The 21,681-nt window shown below is 42.7% G+C and overlaps 3 protein-coding genes across 4 annotated transcripts; 1 reads left to right on the forward strand and 2 right to left on the reverse strand.

Moving 5' to 3' along the window:
- Positions 1-1,469: 1,469 nt before the first annotated feature.
- Positions 1,470-3,395, reverse strand: c1d (C1D nuclear receptor corepressor). The gene is made up of 5 exons (XM_069712273.1): positions 3,075-3,395; positions 2,779-2,902; positions 2,485-2,551; positions 1,897-1,952; positions 1,470-1,816 (listed from the first exon to the last, which is right to left on the reverse strand). The coding sequence occupies exons 2-5, from the start codon at positions 2,896-2,898 to the stop codon at positions 1,610-1,612; spliced, it is 450 nt and encodes a 149-aa protein (XP_069568374.1). The 5' UTR covers positions 2,899-2,902; positions 3,075-3,395; the 3' UTR covers positions 1,470-1,609.
- Positions 3,396-3,774: 379 nt separating this feature from the next.
- On the forward strand, positions 3,775-16,689 carry LOC138628896 (uncharacterized). Its single transcript, XM_069712262.1, has 20 exons — positions 3,775-3,987; positions 4,089-4,296; positions 4,979-5,145; positions 5,424-5,554; positions 5,939-6,105; positions 6,801-6,886; positions 7,247-7,327; positions 7,886-8,000; positions 9,791-9,966; positions 10,517-10,735; positions 11,221-11,423; positions 12,499-12,621; positions 13,128-13,265; positions 13,503-13,752; positions 13,848-14,049; positions 14,242-14,500; positions 14,834-14,961; positions 15,112-15,278; positions 15,616-15,838; positions 16,505-16,689. Exons 1-20 carry the CDS (start codon positions 3,829-3,831, stop codon positions 16,642-16,644), a joined length of 3,342 nt encoding a protein of 1,113 aa, XP_069568363.1. The 5' UTR covers positions 3,775-3,828; the 3' UTR covers positions 16,645-16,689.
- Positions 15,043-21,584, reverse strand: dnaaf10 (dynein axonemal assembly factor 10). 2 transcript variants are annotated; one of them, XR_011311500.1, is made up of 9 exons: positions 21,188-21,584; positions 20,602-20,702; positions 20,352-20,482; positions 20,083-20,184; positions 19,788-19,903; positions 19,133-19,267; positions 17,994-18,091; positions 17,301-17,585; positions 15,043-15,892 (listed from the first exon to the last, which is right to left on the reverse strand). XR_011311500.1 is itself a non-coding variant. In XM_069712269.1 (8 exons), the coding sequence occupies exons 1-8, from the start codon at positions 21,371-21,373 to the stop codon at positions 17,378-17,380; spliced, it is 1,077 nt and encodes a 358-aa protein (XP_069568370.1). In that variant the 5' UTR covers positions 21,374-21,583; the 3' UTR covers positions 16,771-17,377. The 2 variants fall into 2 exon arrangements, 1 of the variants encoding a protein (XP_069568370.1); XM_069712269.1 differs by lacking the exon at positions 15,043-15,892 and having other exon boundaries at positions 16,771-17,585; positions 21,188-21,583.
- Positions 21,585-21,681: the final 97 nt, after the last annotated feature.

The following is a 21,681-nucleotide window of genomic DNA, read 5'->3' on the forward strand; positions in this document are numbered from 1 at the left end:
GTAAAAGTGATTCCTTTGAGAGAAAAGTTCAGGTTTTTGACTGGTTTAGTATTTCTATGGTCATTTTAACTTTCAGTCACTTGGAATTAGCAGAACACTTCGCTGGCTATCTTAGCACGTTTTCCACATTTACACCGATAGACAGGAGCATATACTGAAAATATGAATAAACATTTTGTGATTAAAAGGCTCAATGCACCTTGTATGTCACACAAGCAGGTAATGAGAGTGGAATTTACCAGCCGGAGACGTCCTGATGTTATTTTTGGTTGCTGCGGGTGTTCTTGATGCCCACTCTCATATCCGGTTCAGGTTTCGGGCTCCAACACGTTTGAATGGATTTGACTTGTTGCTATTTCCAATCACTCCAACTTTGGGTGCCTCCACACCTGTGAGAGTAAAAAAGGGCGGGTCACTGGGGGAGGGGGTGGCTTAAAGCTACAGGAGCTAAAAAAAAAAAAAAAAAAAAAAAAAAAGTTTATTCTATAACTATGAATCATGGAAAGCTGAAAACTAAAAATGAGCTCAAAAGAAGTGATTGTAGACAGTCTATTGTCATTGATGACCTTTAATTGATCAGTCAGTACCTAATTCAGTAGCTTCCATATCAAATGCGTCTCCCTGTATTTATATACCCTTTTGCATGTGATCAACTTCATGGCGTTTCTCTCGTTTTCAGCTTTGTGCTGTTGTTTAATGTGCCTCTATGCTGTTATTTTCTTGGAGGTATCTTCTGTTAAAAGTTAGTTTTTTTTTCCCCTCCAATGTGGGAATTGATGAATTTGTGGGGTTCCTCTCTATAATGGTGGAAAGTTCATACAATATCAGGTGCTGCGAGATTGCTTTTGTTGCGATTTGGCACTATGTAAATAAAATAAAATTGAAGTGCATTTCATGAGTTAAAACAGCTTTGTCTTGAGTGTATTATCTATAGTCATAGACACTTACTTTTTCCAACTCTGCAAAAATACCATACTAGCAGAAAAAAAAAACACTGCTGTATAATAACATTCACAACACCAAGAACCAAAACTGGATTAGCTAAATGGAAACCGGCTAATACTATTTATACCCGTGCTTTTCACATCGTTGCATGTCAAAATGTCTTCTATGGAAAAGTCCTACAACGAAGCGTTCACTTTTACCTGTATTGCACAATAAACAACTCAAACGCAACGTCTGGTGAGTATTTTTTTTATTTTGAAGGAAATCCCCGAAACGATATATGACTGAAACCTTTTTCCTCCAAACTGTTTGCGTGTAAAAACATGCAAATGTAAAAAAAACAACAACTTATGATTCATAGAATCACTCTCAAAGTACAACGATTTGATCAAATGTTTAACATTACAAGAACTTTACAGCATGATATCGACCACAGCAGCGTCCACCATCAGCGTCCAGAAACAAACTGGTGAGCAAATCAGGTGAATTACAATATATATATATATATATATATATACATACATATCTTGCTTTCTCCTGTTGTCTGACATATAAAATTGGCCTTAAAATTTGCCTTATGACCAAAATATTTACTTCAGAGTCCGTCAACCCTACAAGTAGTGCACTTTGCATTGACGCCACACGGGACAGATCCTCCTCTACTTCAGCTCCGCTTTTGACGCTTTGGATATGGGGAGCTGGCTGGCGTTCCCGCTGCTTTCTTGGACGCCGCTTTTTTTCTCGACTCTTTGTCCTCCGCTTCATAAAGAGCGTTCCTGACGAAGCGCGAAGCAGCCCCCTTATCCAGACGGGCCGCTTTCTTCTTGTCAGTGATCTCCTTCACTCTGTTCATGTAAGTCCTTATTCGCTCCTGAAGAGCAGAGATTGGTGGAATTAGACAACGCAAATAAATATAGAGAAAGAGTGAAGTGGGTAGAAGATGGTGCGTACCAGTTCCTGTTTGATTGCATGTTCTCTGGGATTTAGTCCTTGTGTTACCAAGTACACTGTGAACAAGAATAAAAGTAAGACAACTTGTTTGCGTGATGCCAAATAGAACATTCGTACAACATGCGCTTTGATTCTAAATCAAGGCAAATTCAGTATAAAGCTCTTTGGGATGAATACTCCCGAGAAACACGGTGCTTGTAAACCGGTATTTTGCAGTAATTGTCATCGCTTCACACAATATTTGTGGAGGAAATCATATGTGCAGCTACTGAAACCCAGCCATGCCTATCCCACCGTTGTCTGATTATTTATGCGGATAAAACACGCGATGACTCATTATCACAGAAGCGTGACAGTCTATAATGAAATGCATCTTGATCGTGCTTCCTAACTCGTTAAACTGGCAAAATAATCTAAAAGAAAGAGTATGTGGTGTTTCAAAATAAGAAATAATTGATTTCAGGTGTAAATTCACATCAGAGATGCATAAAAGATACAAAGAAAGTCCAACAATACTTAAAAGTCCGTTCAAAACCAGCATAACTATAAAAACAAACAAACAAAAAAAACATTCAGAAAAAAACTTACTCCAAAATAATGAATTCAGGGTGTAAGCAGACATCAGGTCCAGCTTGGCTTGATCCAAAGGATCCAGCTGTCAATGCAGTAAAAACAGATTTAGTTTAATACCAGCTGTATAAAACGGGTCGATATAAATGTCCTCATATAAATAAAAGTGGCATAAAGTGTGCTTGTTTTTGCAAATGTGCGTTACAACACCTGTGCACACGTGACACGCTCGCAGCTGTATTCATGGTAAAATAAATTTTAAAAAAATAAAATAAATAAAAATGAGCAAATGCAAAGCAAAGCCGCCAGTACCTTCTGCTGCGGCTCTTTTCTGGGCATCGACATCAACTTGTCCAACATGGTTTTGACCGAGTTCACGGAGGAGTCGAAGCCGGCGAGCTGCTCGTCTATCTCGTGAGGGTAGTCCTCCATTTCCCTGTAAAGTCATTACAGTCGCACGGTTGTCACGTCACTCTGCCGCAACGCGTTTATTTCACAAGACACAGAAAGAAGAAGAAAAAAACAACAACAACAACAATAACTCCCAATTCCAGTCCCATTAGGAGCAGAATCGGATCATATTTGACGATAAACTTGATCACGTTTACCTTTCAGCACGCTGTAGCCAACAGGAAGTGACGTAAGGAAATCCGGAACTTGTCTTCTTTTCTTCTTCTTCTGCGCTCTACTGCCGCCTGCCGTTTGGAAGAGGAGTTTCTCCTTTGCGTTTTATTGGCGGTAGGCGAGTAGCTTGCTTTGAACATGTTTAATTCAAACTGCGTGTGTTACTTTTATGGCTTGATATCAGCTGTATCTACAAAAAAATAATAATTTTATGTATAATTTTGAATGACCGTAGAACCATGTTTTCCTTCTAATATTACATAACATTACATTACATTACATTTAGCTGACGCTTTTATCCAAAGCGACTTACAATAAGTACATTTCAAACAAATTCAGAACAACAACAATTAAGAAAGTACAATTTTCTTCAAGATATCCAAACTTCAAAGTGCTATAATTAAATGCCATTTTAAGTGCTACTATTCAAGGTTAAAGTCTGAAAAGGTGTGTTTTTAATTTTTGACACGTATGCACGCTTTAACCACAAAATACCTGTAATTACGAACAGCATTTAGTTGCGAGTGTTAGTTATTTTTGTATTAACCAAACGGCAAAAAAAAAAAAAAGGCGCTTTAATAAAAAAAACATATATATATTTTTTTTATAGTTAGTAACTTAATATCGCGATAGGTGCGCGGAGTTTTCGCGTTACCGTGGTAACCGTGGGAGGCGTCGGCGTCGGGACGCGAGAAGACGACAGTTCAGCGCGTTTGGAGCTGAACACGAGTGGGAGCGATGGACAACTGCGATTTGGAGAAGCTGTCCGTCTCCGCGGGGGAGCTCCGGCCAGCGTTCACACCAGAAGTCACGGACTACACGACGGAAGTGGAGAGCAGCGTCCACCAAGTGACTCTGGACCTGCTCACCAGTGACTGCGGGGCTTCACACAAGATCGTGAGTGCTTGTAACGCGGCGGAGCGTTGTTGTTGTTTGTTTGTTTGTTTGTTTGTTTATTTATTCCCCTCGAGTATGAAACCTTCAGCTTTGTGTTTCAGCTCTCTGGAGACCGGTCCGCCACCGTTAAACTGAAGGACGGGTTGAACAGAGTGGACATCGAGGTGGTGGCCGAGGACGGCACCATCAAGAAATACTGCGTGCAAATCTCCAAACTGTCCGCAAAGGTCGCGGAGCTCCGTCACCTGTCTCTGGAAGGACATGTCCCTCTTCAGCCTGCATTTTCTACCAACGTCTATGAATACAACAGTGGGTACACACTTGAAACATAGTTTTAGAATCGTGTTGTGCTGTTATTTTATATTTTTAATGAATGCAGAGAGTAAATACATCGATATACAAATGTGTTTGCAAAACAGGAATATCAATATTAAGAATGTAAATGTATTAAAATGCGCAGAAATAATAATAATATTAAACATATATATATATATTTAATATATATAAATAAAATAAATAAATTTATAAAAAAAGAAGATATATTTAATATTTGAGTGCAACCTTACAAATATTAAGAACTATGTTTTATATTAACATATAAACATTTATATATATATATATATATAAAACATAGTTCTTAATATTTGTAAATATTAAGAACTATGTTTTATATTAACATATAAACATTTATATATATATATATATATATATAAAACATAGTTCTTAATATTTGTAAGGTTGCACTCAAATATTAAATATATCTTTTTAAAAAAAATTGTTTTATTTATTTATATAATATATATGTTTATATTTTATTTTATATTTAATATTTGAGTGCAACCTTACAAATATTAAGAACTATTTATATATATATAACAAATATTACTTATATATATATATATATATATATATATATATAGTTCTTAATATTTGTAAGGTTGCACTCAAATATTAAATATATCATTTTTTTGTGTGTCCCCCCCCCCACCAGGTATTGTTCCCTTTCATTGTAATGCAGTGACGCTGCTTCCCAAGGTGCCAGACAGAAACATAAAAGTGACCGTGAATGGGGCGAGCAGCTCCCAGCCGGTCCCACTCAACGTGGGCGACACGGTGGTGGAGATCTCGGTGTGTTCAGCAGATGGCACTATTTCACAGGTACCACGAGAACACGATCCGGTGACTGCCCATAATCAGATAAGCGGAGTGCTGATGTGATTCAAGAGTCTGTGTGTGTGTTTGATTATCGCGGTAAAATGGTGACAGACCAAACACAAAATAACCCAGAGTAACCTTATATTTCATACTAGATCAAATAATGGGATGGGACAATAATATGACATAAGGAACTTTAAAGAATGCAGTTTGTGTGGGGCGGTGTCGTCATTGTTTGTTTTGTTTTGTTTTTCTGAGTAACACACCTCTCGCTCTGTCAGGTGTACACGCTGTTGGTGATCCGAGAGCTGATTCCCACGGCGGTGACCTTCGCTGACGGGAAGCAGCAGCTGGACTTTGAATGTCCGGTTTCCCTGAGTGCTTTCTACAGGCCGGTGTCTATCAACCCCAGGTGAGACTTGAATGGGATGATCTATGAGGAAAATGTTGGCACCGTTAGTTACCACCTGTATCATATTTATATATATATATATGTATTTATTTATCTGAAACGTGCTTTACAAGTAATGCAATTGCAAAATACTGAAATTAAAATACATCGCACAGGGCAAGAATCAGTACCGGATGGGGTATGCCAAAAGTAATTTCCACTTCTCATTCCCTAATTTGGCTATTTAGATTTATGCTATTGAATTAGTCATTTTCACCTTTTTCTGTATTTGAAATGTGAAAAAATGTCTATATGTTATTGCGCCTGAATGCACACTCTAACCTCTGTGTTATTGTTCGATAAAAGCCGTCTTTCTCTCTCTCTCTCTCTCTCGTCGATTTCCAGTGACCCGAAGAACATCTTCTCAAGGCCTTACATTGAGATGCTGGCACGGAGATCAAAAGTGGACCCACTCAGCGACCGTCCTCTGGGAGACGGCTGGAAGGTCGTGGAACTGGATCTCGACCGGAGGATGTCGGCCTCCCTGGTCAAGTGTTTCTTTTTTTACAGAGGTGAAGCTCGATCTCTTAGCTTTTCTTGAAAGATTTGCGTAAAGCGGAGCTGGTGCGGCGGCGGCGGCGGTAAAGTTGTTATTTGCTGAGATGAAGGTCAGTAGGTTGAGTCATAGACCAGCTGATATTTCTGCTTAGACCCAAGCAAAAAGCAGGAGACGCAGAGAGGAGGAACATCGTTGCTTGCTTCATGAATGTCACATCAGTCAGTGAATCAAAGAACTGCCGTTAAATGGATCCTTTAAGAATGATTGAATTATTTCTGCCCATCGAGCTCCACCCAGAAGAAATGCTTGTGTAACTATATTATTGATATGCTGGGTGCACGCTGTCTCACCTCTTGACAGTCCCGATTACACAACCTAGAGTATCGTGTGACAGGATGGTACTGTAGACACAGATTATGTTGCTGTAACGAGGAGGATATTATTACTTAACTAAAACCTCATGTAACGAGGGGCCGCGGGGTGAAGGCTGGATTTCATGCCGGGCCTCGATATCCAGCAGGTTGTTCGGTTTGGATGGATGCTTCAAGTTGAAGGAAAAATAATTGCACCGAGTTGTTCAGATAAACGGATAGCTCCTATCTGTCCCGTAAAAAAATACAACGCAAACTTGATTCGGCTTACCAAAAGTGTGTCATTTAAGTGTACGATAGCCTTTTATTTATTTATTTTGTTTTTCTTTAAACAAAGGATGCGACCGTGTGATGAAGCTGTCGGAGCTGGGGTCACACGCCCTGGACTGTCCACACAAGCCCACAGGGGACCTGGATGCAAAGGTCGGTATGAAAGATGAAGCAGCGCGCCGCGCCGCCAGAATCACCGCCACCGACCTCGACCCCGCTCATCCTTTATTTACAAGTCAGCGCTCCTTTCACGGTGACTAAGTGCCGGTTTGACTTCCACAGTAAGAGTAGCTTCAGTTTCCACGGCTGAGAGGGGATACAACTGGGCATCTGTGTGCAACGGTGCTCGGGTGCGTAACTGTTGACCCAAAATGACAAACCCAGTTCTGCACTGCATATTAAAATAGGTTCACCGGGTCGGTCCGGTTGAAAGGTTTAATCGTGGATCTCAACTCTGCATCCGCATATCTGTCGTCTTTAAACATCTTGTAACCACGGTACCATTTCTTTCAGGAAGTAACGGAGACAGATTGGTATAAGAAGCACTTTGCATCATCCAGATGTTTGGAGATCGAGACTAAACACACCTGCGAGGTAATAATCTGCACCGTTACGTTTGTTTTTTCAGAGGCATTTTGTTTGATTGGTGTTTTTTTTTTTTTTTAATCTTACATATTACAAAAAAAAAATTCCCATTTAGTAAAGTAGAGTTTAGCTGCGAAGCCTGAATCTGTTCAGTTATATAGTTATGAGTCGAGAGGACTTTGTCGTAGCGATATTTATGACTTGCATAGTTTTATATAGAATATTGACACAAGGTAAAAAGACAAGAGATCTATTTAAAAAAACAAAAAAAACAAAAACATTTTGGTCACATGAAATTCATCCCATTCTGATTTAACTTAGTGAAGTTTGACAAGTTACTTTATTGCACGAGGCATTATCTTGTCAGCTAAGCATTATGCAAGTGTCTCTAAATGCGAGTAAGCACTTTTTCTGACACCATTGTGTTTAGTCGGGTTTACGTCCACCACATTTTTTGCTCGGCGCATGAAGGATCATAAATTGTACCAATTGCTCATATCCTCATCACCTCTCCTTCCTACTTGTTTACGTTTCACTGCTTGGCCTTCTTGTCTTTGTCTCCTGCAGATGCGTAACTGGGAGAAAAGACTCCAGACGACAGCGGGAGAAGACAACGTGGATAAACTGTGCGAGATGGCTGAGGAGCAGCTGAAACTCTACAGGCAACACCTGCCAAAGCCAGGTGAGTAGCACTGCTGTCGGTTCAGAAATGAAAAAGGACTCATTTCAAAGTCTGTTACCAATTACAACAGTGATGCAACCTAAATCCACCAACTAAAACTTCTCTTACAAACCCCTCGACTTCCTTCTAAATTGCGGACCGGTCTGTCTAAATTACCGTCCACTGTACCAGACTGTGTCCTTTGTATTCCACAGCTGGTTAAATAACACAACTGTGTGTTGAGTGTTTAAACGCACCCTTGGCCAGCGGACATCCCCCTCTCCCCCTTAACCCCCCCACCCCCACCGTCGCCTCGGCACAGCTGCTCGGCCTCAGCTATTAAAAAAAAAAATACATGAAAACGGGCCTGTTCGTGGTCGCCTCTGAAACGTCCTCCTCCATTGGACGTGCCAGACACTCCAGTTACTGCTGGTGTTTTCTCAGCCACTCGTGCCCGGCTAATTGCTTGATGAGTCCCGAGAAGCGACATTCGAGACTGATCCCAGACGACTGAGACGGACAAGACAGACTTCTTAAAATATAAACAAGCCGTTTCTGTTGCAGCAGATCAAACTGCATGAAGAAGAGAGAATAAATAGTGACCTCTCATTGTTGAACACAGAGATCGCGTCGGATCCATTGGCCTCGTATAAACTTATTTGATTTACTGCACACAGCATATTAACATTAGCTGCATGCTAATATGCTCGGCCCACGGAACATTTTCATGAGCCAGAAGGAATTCATCTAGTATGTATTATTAAAAGAAATGGCCCAAAAAAAAAGGTTCATTTCAGTGTAGCGTTTGCTGCTGGGTCGGTTTTGTAATAAGCCCACTCTCTGGAGTTTTACCATTTAAAAGCCGTGACATCAGTGTAGTCTGACAGAGAGGGAAGTTACTCTCTCTGAATATTTCATGCAAATGACGAATCCAATCATCGGGCGAGTGAAACAGAAGGCAGCTAAATGGGAGATCCTTTTATTTCTATTTCTCCTCATGCGGTGCACTGTGAAGCGCTCGGATGAAACAGTTTCACAGAGACCAGAGTTTCATTTCAGAGTTTCGTGCTTTTCATGAGCGCGTAACACAAGAAAGTAACCAAATTCAGTCTCACCACAATCTTAGATAAAAGTTCAAACCTATTATCAGTTATTATTATTATTATTATTATAACTCGTGTTAAAATATAAATGTAGAGGATAATATTGTTGCTGTGAATTATTTGATATTTTAGAACCAATTTGGGGATTTTGTCAAACAGCAAAGTCAAGTCCACTGAATTATTGAAGTTCAGCATGTCATTTTTTTTTTCCAATTTTAAAAGGTTGTTCTTTAGATCTCTGTAGTTTAAATGTCTAAGGATTTTTTTTTTTTGCAGCAAACATCATTTTTATCTTAATTTTTTTATAGGATCAATTTATCAGCTCTAAACACACTGTTTGTTACCAGATTCTGAGATTTCTGGCTTTGCAGCTCCTAGTTTTTTTGGGGGGGAAACAAATCAACCCACCCAGCTGACATCACAGCTGGTGACTGACAGTGCTGTGAGCTTGGAAGCAGATGAATAAGCCCCGTTCTTAAGCCATTAAAGTAAATGACAGCTATTATAGGTGAACCGGCCATAAAGGGTTTTATTATTTCAAACATCCGGTGCTGCCGGAGAGCAGAGGAATAAGGTCAATGTGAAACATTGTTTTTACAAGCTCCATCATGATGCAAATTCACTCGTATACATGCAAATGCTGTGGCCTTGTTGCCTGACGCGTGCATACCGTATAGGCGACGGTGTTTATTCCTCACTTTTCTCCAGGGGACACGTTGCAGTACGAGGACGGCCGGTCTCCTCTGGATAGCCTGGAGCAGGCCGTCGTCCACTACGCGTCGGCCGTCAGACTCGGCTCCACAGACGCCCGGCTCCACTTCCTGCTGGGCCTCGTTCTGGAGGAGCAGCACTACGCCGCAGAGATGTACGGCCTGCAGAGGAAGGTACCGTCAGGGAAGACGAGCGCTGTCGGGGGACGTGCTTCGACTCCACGACCAGCTTTTACTGTGGCGACACGTGGATGATAACCTTGCAACTTGTTTACTGGAGGACTTTTTTTTAATTTATTTTTTTATTAAAATTATTTTCACCGCTGACACTGCTCAACACATTCACACCTTTAGTTTCTTAGTAAAAAATGTAACCTTGAAGCATCTGAAAAACTTGGATGGTAATGAAATGACTTTTGTAACCACGCAATTGAAATATCCTAAAAAAAAAACAACAACCCAGTTTTGTTGTTGCATTACAAATTTGTATTTGTCACGAAGCAAGTGGAGATCAAGAGATTTATAAAGTTTGACAAAGGACTCAAATACTATTGCTTTACACACGTAGCATGAATGGCCTCTTGTCTGAAAACTTTAGCACATTTTTGAATGCTGAAAATGAATCCGATTATAAAGGTCAAAATGTGCCTTAAATTTGAGAAATGTCAACTGTTCAGATGAAGAGGGAAAATAAGCTTTCACCTTTTCGTTCCTTCGTCTCCAGGCTAAGAGGGAAAGAGACGAGCTGAGCGATGCCAAATCAGCAGCACGTCAGGACGACATCCTGGCCGTGTGCAAACTGCACCTGCCGGGCACGCCCACAGTGGAGAACCAGCTGCAGGCCTTGGATAAGGAGTACCGTCTGCTCAAAGATCAGGGACAGTCCAGCAAAGCTGACTATGTTCAGACACTCTACATCTGGCTCTCCAAGAGAACTGGCAAGGTAACTGGGTCATATGGCGCTGAGCAATAAAGTTTCATTTACTAGCTGTAATTTGGAAAGCGCAACGACCAGAAAGGTTTTCAGTTTAACTTCATGTGATGTCAATGATCCGTGGAAAAAAAAAAAAAAAAAAAAAAAGTTGAAAAAGGAAAATATATATAAAATACTGTTTGCACATTTTGTCTTATTCTTTGAGTATAAATCTTTTTTAGTAATGACACACACACACACACACACACACACACACGTCTCCACAGTTTTATAACAAGAGAAAACAATTGAATGACTGCATCCCTTAACTCGGGAGTATCCAAACAAATTGGATTGGTCGCTTTTTAACAAACTGAATGCCTCGCCATTTTCGAGCGCTAGATGTCGTAAAGAAACTTCTTTCATAAGAATTAATTGATCGAAGCACCCACTGAATAATCACTTATCAATAAACGACAGATGGATTGACACTCTCTTTCCCAATCTGGTCGCAGGACAGTAACGCAGCCATGCGGGACGAGGAGAGCTGTATCCACCGAGCTCTCGGGAAGTACCTGGACGCCTGGTCTCTGAGTCCCGACAGCTGGGAGTACAGCCTCCATGTAGGAAGGCTGCTGCTGCTGCAGGGGAGGAGCAGGGAAGCCCTGCAGCACCTTCAGAGCGGCCTGGCCCTGCAGCCTCTACACCCTGCACTCAGGTCAGCTCACAGATGTATCGCCAGTGGTAGGAGGTGGAAGGAGCTGTTCTAGTAACAATAAGGACAAAAATGAATTAATAACCTGACGAGCCGAGAGGCTTTTGTACGCATATAAAGATAGATGCATTGACCGGCCTTTAAATTCGCTGCATAACTCAGGCAGTCCGAGAAAAACAATATAGTACCATTGTTGTGGATGACCGTTGTTGAAATGGGAGACCGGCAAGCAGGCAGCAATTTCTTCCCCCAAAAACTAAATCGAATTCATTTAGAACAACCAAAAAAAACGAAGACATCTTGTACCCTGCTACTTCCTGTCTGCTGCCAATCAGGGAGGTTCTCTGGAATGAGTTCCACTTAGACACAGGTGGAATCCACCTGTAATCAACCAGCGCCGCCTCGTACTTGGCTGCACTTTGTACTATCAGTTAAATTTACCCGCTGGCAGAGGCACAACAGAACATGCATGTCACAAGTAAAAATGTGAAATGACGAACGACGATACAATATCAGCAAACAATATCCCTCACAAGGAAATCTTACAGGGGAAAATACGTTCCCGAAAGGGTCAGTAAGGTCAAGGAGTTCGAATCCTCCCACAGAAAACCTGTACGGGCAGAAAGACTGAATACAATTGAGCAAACATTTCTTAAATATCACAAGTTCTCAGCTCACATGAATGTTGATCGAATCAGAGAGAGGAATGTGCACCTTCCTCTTGTCATACACGTCAACGCGGAGTCGAGTAAATTACACACTGTGAACGGAGGAAGTGGACTGCGTGACTAACCATACGATCATGTTTTTCATCTCTTGTTGAAAACTTAAAAGCGACCTTTTGCACAAACCGTAGGTCAGGGATCGACTCGTTGCTAAAGAAGAATAGAGTGGAGAGAAGTTCTAAAGGCTGCGTATCCTTTTCTGCGTCACTTTAACGTAAAAACAGCTTTGACCAACATCTCAACCCGCTCCTGAACTGCTCGCGCCCCTGTAGCACCTACATCATATTGTGTTTTTATATCGGAAGTTGTAGTCACACGCGTGAGACGAGGCCCGCAGTTTTGTGTTTTCTCAGGTTCTTCACGGGGCTGGCTCTGCTGCAGCAGGAACAGGAAGCCTCGGAGGACACGGGGAAGGAGGCTGCTCTGTTCTTACAACAGGGACTGGAGCACTTTGTCAGCCAGCGTTGCAGCGAGAGGTGCGCATGTGTCTACGTAATGTAATGTAATGTAATGTGTGTGTGTGTTGTGTGTGTGTGTGTGTGTGTGTGTGGTGGAGGTGGATACGTTCAGCTCAGCGAGCGATGGAGAGAGTGTGAGGGCGCGACAGCAACAGTAATGCACCGGGATGTTCTGTTTGAGCCTGCAGGAGGGAGAATAGCAAGAGAAAAAGACTTTTACTCCTCAGAGGCACACTGAGATGTTATATGCAGCGCCATCAGACAAATCTAAATCTTTATTACTGAAACCGGGAAAACTCAAAAGTTTTGGGCGAAAAGAGAAAAATTCGAATTGGAAGAGGAGAAAGTTTCCGTGAACATTTTGAGTTCTGATTCTTCGCTTCATTCAAAAAACGATCTAATTTTCGGATCGACCCGTCGCCGTGATTTATTTATTTAGGAGTTCATTCCCCTGGTTTGCTTGCGTACAAGTTATATATAAACATACAAGTCTGCGCTGCTGATGTTTCTCTTGACGTCTCCAGCTGGGTGGAGCGGGATCCATCAGACCCTCTGTCCAGCCTCAACACACAGTTCCTGCGAGGCCTCCTCACTCTGGGTCAGCTGCAGGAGAGGAACACGTTGCCTGGAAAGGCCATGAGTGCCGAACAGGTCTATCACATGTACGTTAAATACCAGAGGTTTTGCCGAAGTGAAAATGCGACTGTTTTTTTTGTTTCGTTTTGTTCCTATTATCACCTCTCCCCTGTGTTAGTCCTGGATTTCAGCAGCAGTTCGCCGTCTCACTCACCTCCATCTTGAATCTGCGATCCATGGAAAAGTACGAGGTTTTTTTTTTTTTTTTTAAGTGTTGCATAAAACCGCCCGTGTCTTCTCGTCTCTGTGCTGGAATGCTTCAGTGTGGCGGTGCTGACTGCCCAGAGTGTGAGTCAGTGTGTGTGCCGTGGCGAGGCGAGCAGGCAGCTGGAGTGGGTGCTGCTGGATGCTCACTTCGCCCTGCTGCAGAGGCTGATCCAGCAGGGCGAACGCCAGGCCCGGGCTGGCACGGAGAGCCGGTCCCTGGTGGCGAAGAGATGCCAGGCCCTCGCCGCTCTCGTACGTCTCACGTCTGTCGCCCCCTGTCAGGAGCTGCTGGACATGCAGGAAAAGGTACGAGCGCTCAGTTCTGGTTTAACCACAGATCTCGGCGGTGAGACGAGAGAGCTCAAGACTTGTACCCTTCTTCCTGCCGCTGCTCCGTACAGACATGTCATCTGGCCGTCGTGAACTCACCGCGGGACGGCCACGCCTTGTGTCTCTTGGGTCTGGCCCAGCTGGCTCAATATAACAACAACCCGAACTCAGACAGGTCGAAGGAAGCCATAAGTGATGCCTGCCTCAGCTTCCAGGCCAGCATCGAGCTGGAAGACAAGACTCAGAGTGGAGAGACACCTGAGCAGCTCAGCAGTGAGGCCGAGCACCGTTACCGCTTTCACAATGAAAGTCTTTGATCTCACGTTGAGTTACAGCTGCCTCACAGAGAGTTATGTAGAGATGGGTCTAGTTTTACATGTAATTAAAACACCTGTGCAAGGCACTGATTTCAGTCCAATTGAATTAAACTTCATGTCCTCGTTAACATTTCCCTTGTTTGCTCAGGACAAAAATGGTGGCAGGACCGGCTGGAGGCTAAAAACAAGAAAGCGGCCGGGCAGTCCATCGCCCAACCAGCAGGAGTGAATGGGCCGCGTGGCCCCAGCGAGGCAAAAAGAGGAGCGAGGGCTGGCAGGGGAGGGCCCGGTCAGGGGCAGGCGGCAGTACCTGGGACCAAAGCTCCGGTTCCGGTTCCAGTTCCGGTTCCGGCCTCCGTGAGGGGAGCGAAGGCTTCCAGGACTCCAGTCAAAACCCCTGCAGCCCGGTGGGTCGAGTGTTTGGGAAAGCGGTTATGTGGCTGTTTTTGTTATTTCCGGTTTCTATTCATGGATGATTTCCTCTGGATGTTCGCTTTGTAACCCGATTTCCTCTGCATAAAAAGTGAATTGTTTAAATTAAGGAAACATTTTCAAGTCTTTTGAATATTACACTAGAATATGTAAAAAGAAAAAGTCCTGCCCACTAAGCTGTACATGTAGCAGTTCTTCAGCATTAACATGCCATGTTTTCTTTGTCGTAAAACAACACAAACAGACACGTCTCTCTCCAATTTTGTTCTCCATTTCACAGCCGTTGTAATATTTCTTCTCTCCTGTAGGGGGAGACCTGGAGCAACCGCCAATTCAGAGAGATCAGCTAAACCTTCCAACAACAGTGCTAAATCCCAGCTCCAGGCAAACAAGCCTAAACAGGACTGTTGCCCTGATACTGTTGAGACAGCAGAGGGTAAAGCATTACAGAGGAACACGTACTCAAGTTTGGAGGAGGTGTAAATGGGTGTTGTGACTTCCAAAACTTCCATTAAACTTTCTCTTTTTTTTTTTTTTTTGGTCTTCCTGGATTTGACTATAGATGTGATTCTATTTTATGCATTAGTCGCTGTTTCAGAGCCATCTTCGGCAGACACAGTCAGCGAGTCCGGTCCGGTGAACCGCAGGTCTCACGTATCGAGGCTGGGTCTGGCTCGAGCCCTCTCCCGCTCTGCAGACACCCAGGACCAGTCGAAGCAGCTCTACCAGGAGGTCATCTCCATGGCACCGGGGGTCAGGTCTTATGTTTACGTTCAGATTTCAGAGCACCTTGCAATGGCTATGAAATTAAGATTACATCACCATTTGTACACCCACTCAACCGCGTGACTCCAGTCTTGGTGATTAATTCCAGTTGAATGATCACATGTTCTTCTGCTGTATTAGAAAATTAGGAATAGCTGCCTAAACTTTCCACCTGAATTGAACGTCTCCAGGCCAAAAGAAAGTCTATGTGTTGGAGTATTTAAAACGTGGGAAATACTTTATTTCTATAGAAATTTACAAACGGTCGGCAGATGTCTGATGTTAGTTTTCCCAGACGTGATTCATGAATTACCTGCATGTTTAGGTCCACGATGCCTACGTCGAGCTCGTGCAGCTGCTGGAGCCGTCCGACCCTCAGGCGGCGGTGGACGTGTACTGCCGGTTCCCCCTGAAGCCGGCGGCCGAGCAGAGCTTCGATGACGCCTTCATCACGGGCGAGATCGTCCGCATGCTGATGTCACAGGAGCAGTACGAGCACCCGCTGCTGGGCTCCTGCCTCGTGGCGCACGGCAAAGTCATGGGCCTGAGTAATCACCGTTTCCTATTATCATAAATACTGCAGTACGCGCAGCAATGTCAGTCTGCAAAGAAATCAAAACTTAGAAGCAGTAAGTCAAAGTTATTAGCGGGAATACACATTCTTAACGTTTAACAAACAAGATACTTACACTACAACCTTTTTAAAGTGCTGACTTTAGTGAAAAATAAAATGGTGGCGTCCTTTTGCGTCACACTCCGGTGAGTCAAGCTCCGCCCAAATCTTAAAATCAGAGTTTAAACAAACACTGCACTGTCTACTTAGTGGAAATATACCAGTTTACAGTGATTTCCCTCGTAGCGACCTGAACTATATTTAACGAATGTGTTGCAATGAAATCACGCAGCCTGACCCACGTGACATGCCAGGTCACGTTATTTATAGACGTGTCTCACATTCAACTGGTGTGATGCTCGGATACATGGCGTGACATACTACATAGTAGCGCATGCAGTACACGCAGCACGAGGTCAAAGAATAACTTAATTATATAAAGACGTTAATGAACGCCAATATGAAACGGTGCATTTGAGAAAAAAAAAAGAGTAACGATCTTTTAAAAATATTAAAAACCCCACTATAAGCAAGATGTTACAGTATTTGTTTCAGTGGGACAGCTAGTCATTTAGTTGTGCTCATCTGTGGCTGTTTGCAGGTTGCATAGAGAAGCACATGGACATTTTGGATGCTAAATCCATGAACAAGCTACTGATGAGCGTCTACGCCAAGATCCACGACAGAGACGAGGACGATCAGGATCTCCAGGACTTCTTCAAGTTCAAATGCTGGATATGATCATGTCTGCAATCCCCCAACAACGCCTGTATTTATCTTTCTGAATCCTGAAGTGAGTCACTGTTTGCTTTACTCCGTATGAAAAAGACGCAGCTTTCGCCTGGAGCGGATCACACACACTCATGTTTGTTCATGAAGAAAAAAAGAAAAAAAAAAAAAAAAAAGGACTTCTCCAGACTTTACTTACTCCTGATGTCATGAGTCATTCTTATTGGGCAGAAAGTGATGCCATTTGTTTTGTTTTTTTCCCCAAAAACACATTTATTTGAAAACTCAGAGTTCTCAATAGAAATAATAATAAAAAAAAACATCATCTAAAAAGTGACAACTTTTAACAACAGCTGGAGTACAACGATGTTCAATAAGACCGCAGCAAACCACAAGTGTTCCAGTGAGGCTCCGACAAAAATGGAAATTGATGAAGCAATTAAATTTTGATCCCCAGAGGCTAAATGACTCATTTCTTCATTCCAATAGAGGCCTTATGATAACATAGGAAATGAATAACTGTGTTACGGGGGTATTCCTCTGCACCGCAGGACTCACCAAAGCACTGCATATATTACACCGGTGACAAAACAAGGCCGAGACTCAATCAGTCAGAAACTTCTACGAAGAGATAATTCGGCATTACAGAAAGGCAGTGATTCACTCACTACTGGTGCGTCTCTGCAGTTGTGTCTCACTCCGTGTCGGGCTGCACAGATCTCGACCATCAAGTCTCTGCTTTCTTTCACACCGTGTTGAGTTTGGTGACGATGAGCACGCGCACACACTGGTCAAAACCAGAGCACACACACAGGCCCTGCTTGTCGGGGCTCCAGTCCAGGCTGGCGATTGGCTGAGTGGACAGAGTGACGTTCTGCAAGAGGTTGACGGAGCCGGCGACGCCCACGTCAGCTTCGTCCGAGTCCTTTTTGCTTCTCTGAGCGGGATACTCACTGGAGATCATAGAAAATCAGGGAACTGTGAGTCTTATCACGCAACCACCCGAATGTGTGTTCGTATTTGAGCTTGATTTTATCCACTCATAATGGGCCTGTTGTATACGATGCGACACATCGGTATTGGCGTGTATGACGGACGGTGCGAAAGCTTTTTTCCCACAGAACACAATGCAGAAAAAGATGCCTGGGGTAAATTACAAATCGATCTATTTGCGTCAGCGTGTATATTTTCAACACTAAGGTTTACTGTTTCAACGAACTGATGTACGTGAGAACAACAGACTGTTAAATATCCTTCCTAGTTGCATATCTTTGTCAAATATCGAGTGTCAGAAAAGTGTGATGCTTCAGTCGGGCTCAAACTGATTTTTTTTTTTTTTTTAACTGTGACCGATTACTTACTATTTCCACAGATGAAGGTTGCCTGCTCCCCCCGCAGTCATAAAGATGTCTCTGTTTTGAGGCAAATGTCTCACCTGCCAGACGGTTGACTTATGAGCCTAAAATAGAGAAGAGGGATCGTTTACTTCTCAAAACACACGCAGCGGCAAAGCTGTGCAGAAAATCCTTCGGCCGCTTTAATCGGATGAGGGCTTTGCTGTCATTTTGTCGAGACTGTTTTGACTCTCCTTCAATATTGACTTAAATTCTAAACTCTGTTTAAAGTGATGTCATTGACGGAAGAGTTATTATCCCGAAATGTTATCCCTGCACCGAGCTCTCATTCCTTTGCATCCACTCGCCTCAACGCTCCACTTTCCTTAGATCAAAAAGTCAAAAGCCATAAAATCATTGCTTTGCAAATGCAGAAATATTTATAATATATAAAACAATATTCATGAGCTCATTAAAACCCCCAGAGTGAAGTTTCAAGAAACAATGTGGTAACACTGATGGTAGAGACAGTAAAAAAAAAAAAAAACTAAAAAAAAAAATCCAACTATATCACACTTTAAAAAACTAACAAAAACAGCCAATGTACCTGCAGAAATGACAAAGAGGAGGCTGTCCTGAATGACTGATCATTTTCATTTAGAATTTTGCTATTAATAAAAAAGAAAAACACAGATTTAATGTTAATATGTTTTTTTAAAATTTATTTTAGGCCAAATTCTTGAGCGGAGCGTCATGATTCATGGTTAGAGAGGTTGACGTGCCAACTGTTGATCGCTCCGAAGACCTGGACAAATATTTAGAGAGCTGAGGCCCCTGATCTCTCACACGCAGCAAAACACTCGGCGAGGCCGGACCGAGCTCTAATGCCGGTTTAAGTGTGTTTTTCTAGCATTTTCCCACAAAAAGCCACACTTCTCTTTCCCCAATTTTTTGGCCGGCGACAGAAAGCCACAGAGAACGTTGGACAAACACAAGCCCGAACACTTCCAGCTGTGAAAACGATCAGAGCGACGTCTGACCCCATTTCCTCTCGGCAGTGCGCTAATGTAAGGATAAGAATAACAATGGTAATAACCTGTTTGACGTGTTTCCCATAGACGGGAGCCAAACATCCGTCTGGCTCGCTCCAACCAGGTCACTTTTACCTTTTCGGAAACGGAGGCGAAGCCCTTGGTGGGGTGCTGCGTCCTCAGGTCGAACACGTGGAATTTTCCCTCCAGCGAGGTCGCCACCAGCTTGTTCATGTTGATGTCTTTCCTGTCGAACTCCACACAGCATACCTGGTTCGCGATATAAAAAGAAGAAATAACAGTCACTCCCTGGATATTTAGCACATGGCACGGCTCCACCACAAACTGTTTTTCCCTTCTTCAGTCAAACGTGTTGAAACGGACGTTATGACCTCTGGCCCGGTGAGGAACACGAGAGACAGCTGCGTAATAAACTCTGCAGCGCTTTGTAAATGGCGTGGGTACGGGAACATCCACCTCAGACCGCCCTGTGGTTTTATGTGCAGTCTGAATGATGCTGGGTGGTCATTTTCAGACACTTCTCTCTCTTTTTTTTTTTTTTGTCTGCATTATGAGTCGAATTCAGGTTTTGGCGCAAAACAAATAATCCAACTTTAACCAGTTTATCCTAATAAAAACATCAATTCTAAATATTGGGATTACTCTTGTTGGTGCAGAGTTGAATTGGACGAGTCACCGTGTCAGTTTGAGTTCCCATTTTCTTCCGTCATGGGTTCAATTTTCTGGCCGCGTTGCCGCACTGGCTACATGACTTAAGTGTTCACCTCACCCCGTTTTTTATGTTGGTTTCCCACCGCAGGGACATATTCCGCAGGTCAAACAGTTTGATGTCACCATTGTCGTAGCCGGCACACACACAGCGGTCCTGATCGTTGAAGGCGTGACCTGGAATGTATATTAGGTTTGTATTAAACCTACAGAAGATCAGTGAAGATGGAAAAGGACAACACAGTTTTACGGTTGTATGTTTTGTTTTTTGTTTTTTACCTTGATTATATTTTTTTTTTTAGTCTGTACAACCCGGATGTACCTTTTCAGTATAATATGTGTAACATTTTACAAACCAAACGCGACAGTCCAGCAGTCCCTCTTGGTTTCTCCTTCCGTCGGCTCCATGTTGGCGACAGGTGAATCCTTCTGTCTGGGATCCCACACCTTTACTGTCCCTGTAAAAAAAAAAAAACAGGGAAACTTAGTTTTTAAACATTTATCTCAGGATCTACTTTTTTTGTGTGTGTCTTTTATGCCTTTAATTTTCTTTCCGTCAACGCGTTCACATTTGTTTTGTTTTTTCCATTTATCACGAATGACATGAAACTTCTAATGCTCCAACCGTCTCTGCTTCCAGTGACGATCTCAGGCGCGCCGTCACCGATTCCCAGACCGCCAACAGCGTCGATGCTATTCACTATCTCTTTGTGGGCCTTTACGGTGAACACCGGCACACCGGGCACCTCCAGGTTCCTGTGGACAAACGGACAGATCTCGGCTTCGATTCAACACGTCTCTCCCATTCAGAGGCCAATTACAATTACCCAATTAAAACATTAGAATCTAGGCTCTTAATCTTGCAAATTAAATACCATATATTGAGATTTCCGTCAAAATCCCCGGTTGCTATGTGTCTTTGTTGAAGAGAGGTGGCCCCAAACGTCCCACACTTTATGGGCTTCGGTTTCTCTACCTGAAAACGTAAGAAAGACAAGTTTAACTCCGAGGACGGGACAATGCAAGAAGCAGTGAAAAGACAAACATGGGGGAAACATTATTTACTCATTTGTTATTCAATATAATCTGATTTTTTTTTAATTTATTTTTTATTTTTTTAAAACACACCAAAACAAAACTACAAATAAGGACAACAACAGCAGAAGTGAGGTCATTTAATTAAAAATGATTCAGATCAAATCAAACACCGGGACCTTGTTAAAGCTGATTATTTACGCCTTATCGCGACACTTTATAACGTTAAATCAGATTTGCAGTAATATATTTAAAAACGTTTGACCGGCGCAGCAGCGCGTCGTTTGCTTGTCTTCGTGTTGGTTGTTGTCATGGAGACGAGCCGGGGAAGACATTTCTAGAAACCCGGCGCTAAGATAACGCCGAGAAACAAATAAATAAATAAAAAATGGGGACAAGAATAAACAAAACCCAACGCCACTCTACCTCCTTGATGAGATGAGCCTCTCCGTGCTGCACTTCGTAGATCTGCATCACTCCACTTCCTCTGGGAAAGTTGCCCAGACACACGAACTTGGCGCTGCACGGGATCCATTTGCTGTCGAACACCGTGTAGTTCAAGCTCTTCTGGATGTGCGCAATAACCTGAGGCTTCGACAGCGGCGATGACATTTTGTAAAAAAAATAAATAAATAAATAAACCGGCTGAAATCCACTCGGAAAGGGAAAAAAAAAGAAAGACAGAAAGTAAGACGGTTGAAGCTCAGATTAATGGCCGATACGTATGACGTAGAGAGAGCGTACAGCTGGCCGAAGGGATGCCTGACCAAAAAAAAATACGTGCATTCCAAGTAAATATTACGTATTTAAAGTACGCAAACGTCGCGTCCACATACGTTCTTATTTTATAATGACTTATAAAGATGTATTAGTCAATCGGAACGTGGTAATTACTTCTTTTTTTTTTTGGTTAAAATAAA

The sequence above is a fragment of the Brachyistius frenatus genome, unplaced genomic scaffold, assembly GCF_029030835.1.
Source record: "Brachyistius frenatus isolate BFR_SWC_R1_liver_20210118 unplaced genomic scaffold, ASM2903083v1 Contig_108, whole genome shotgun sequence".
Taxonomy (NCBI): Eukaryota; Metazoa; Chordata; class Actinopteri; family Embiotocidae; genus Brachyistius; species Brachyistius frenatus.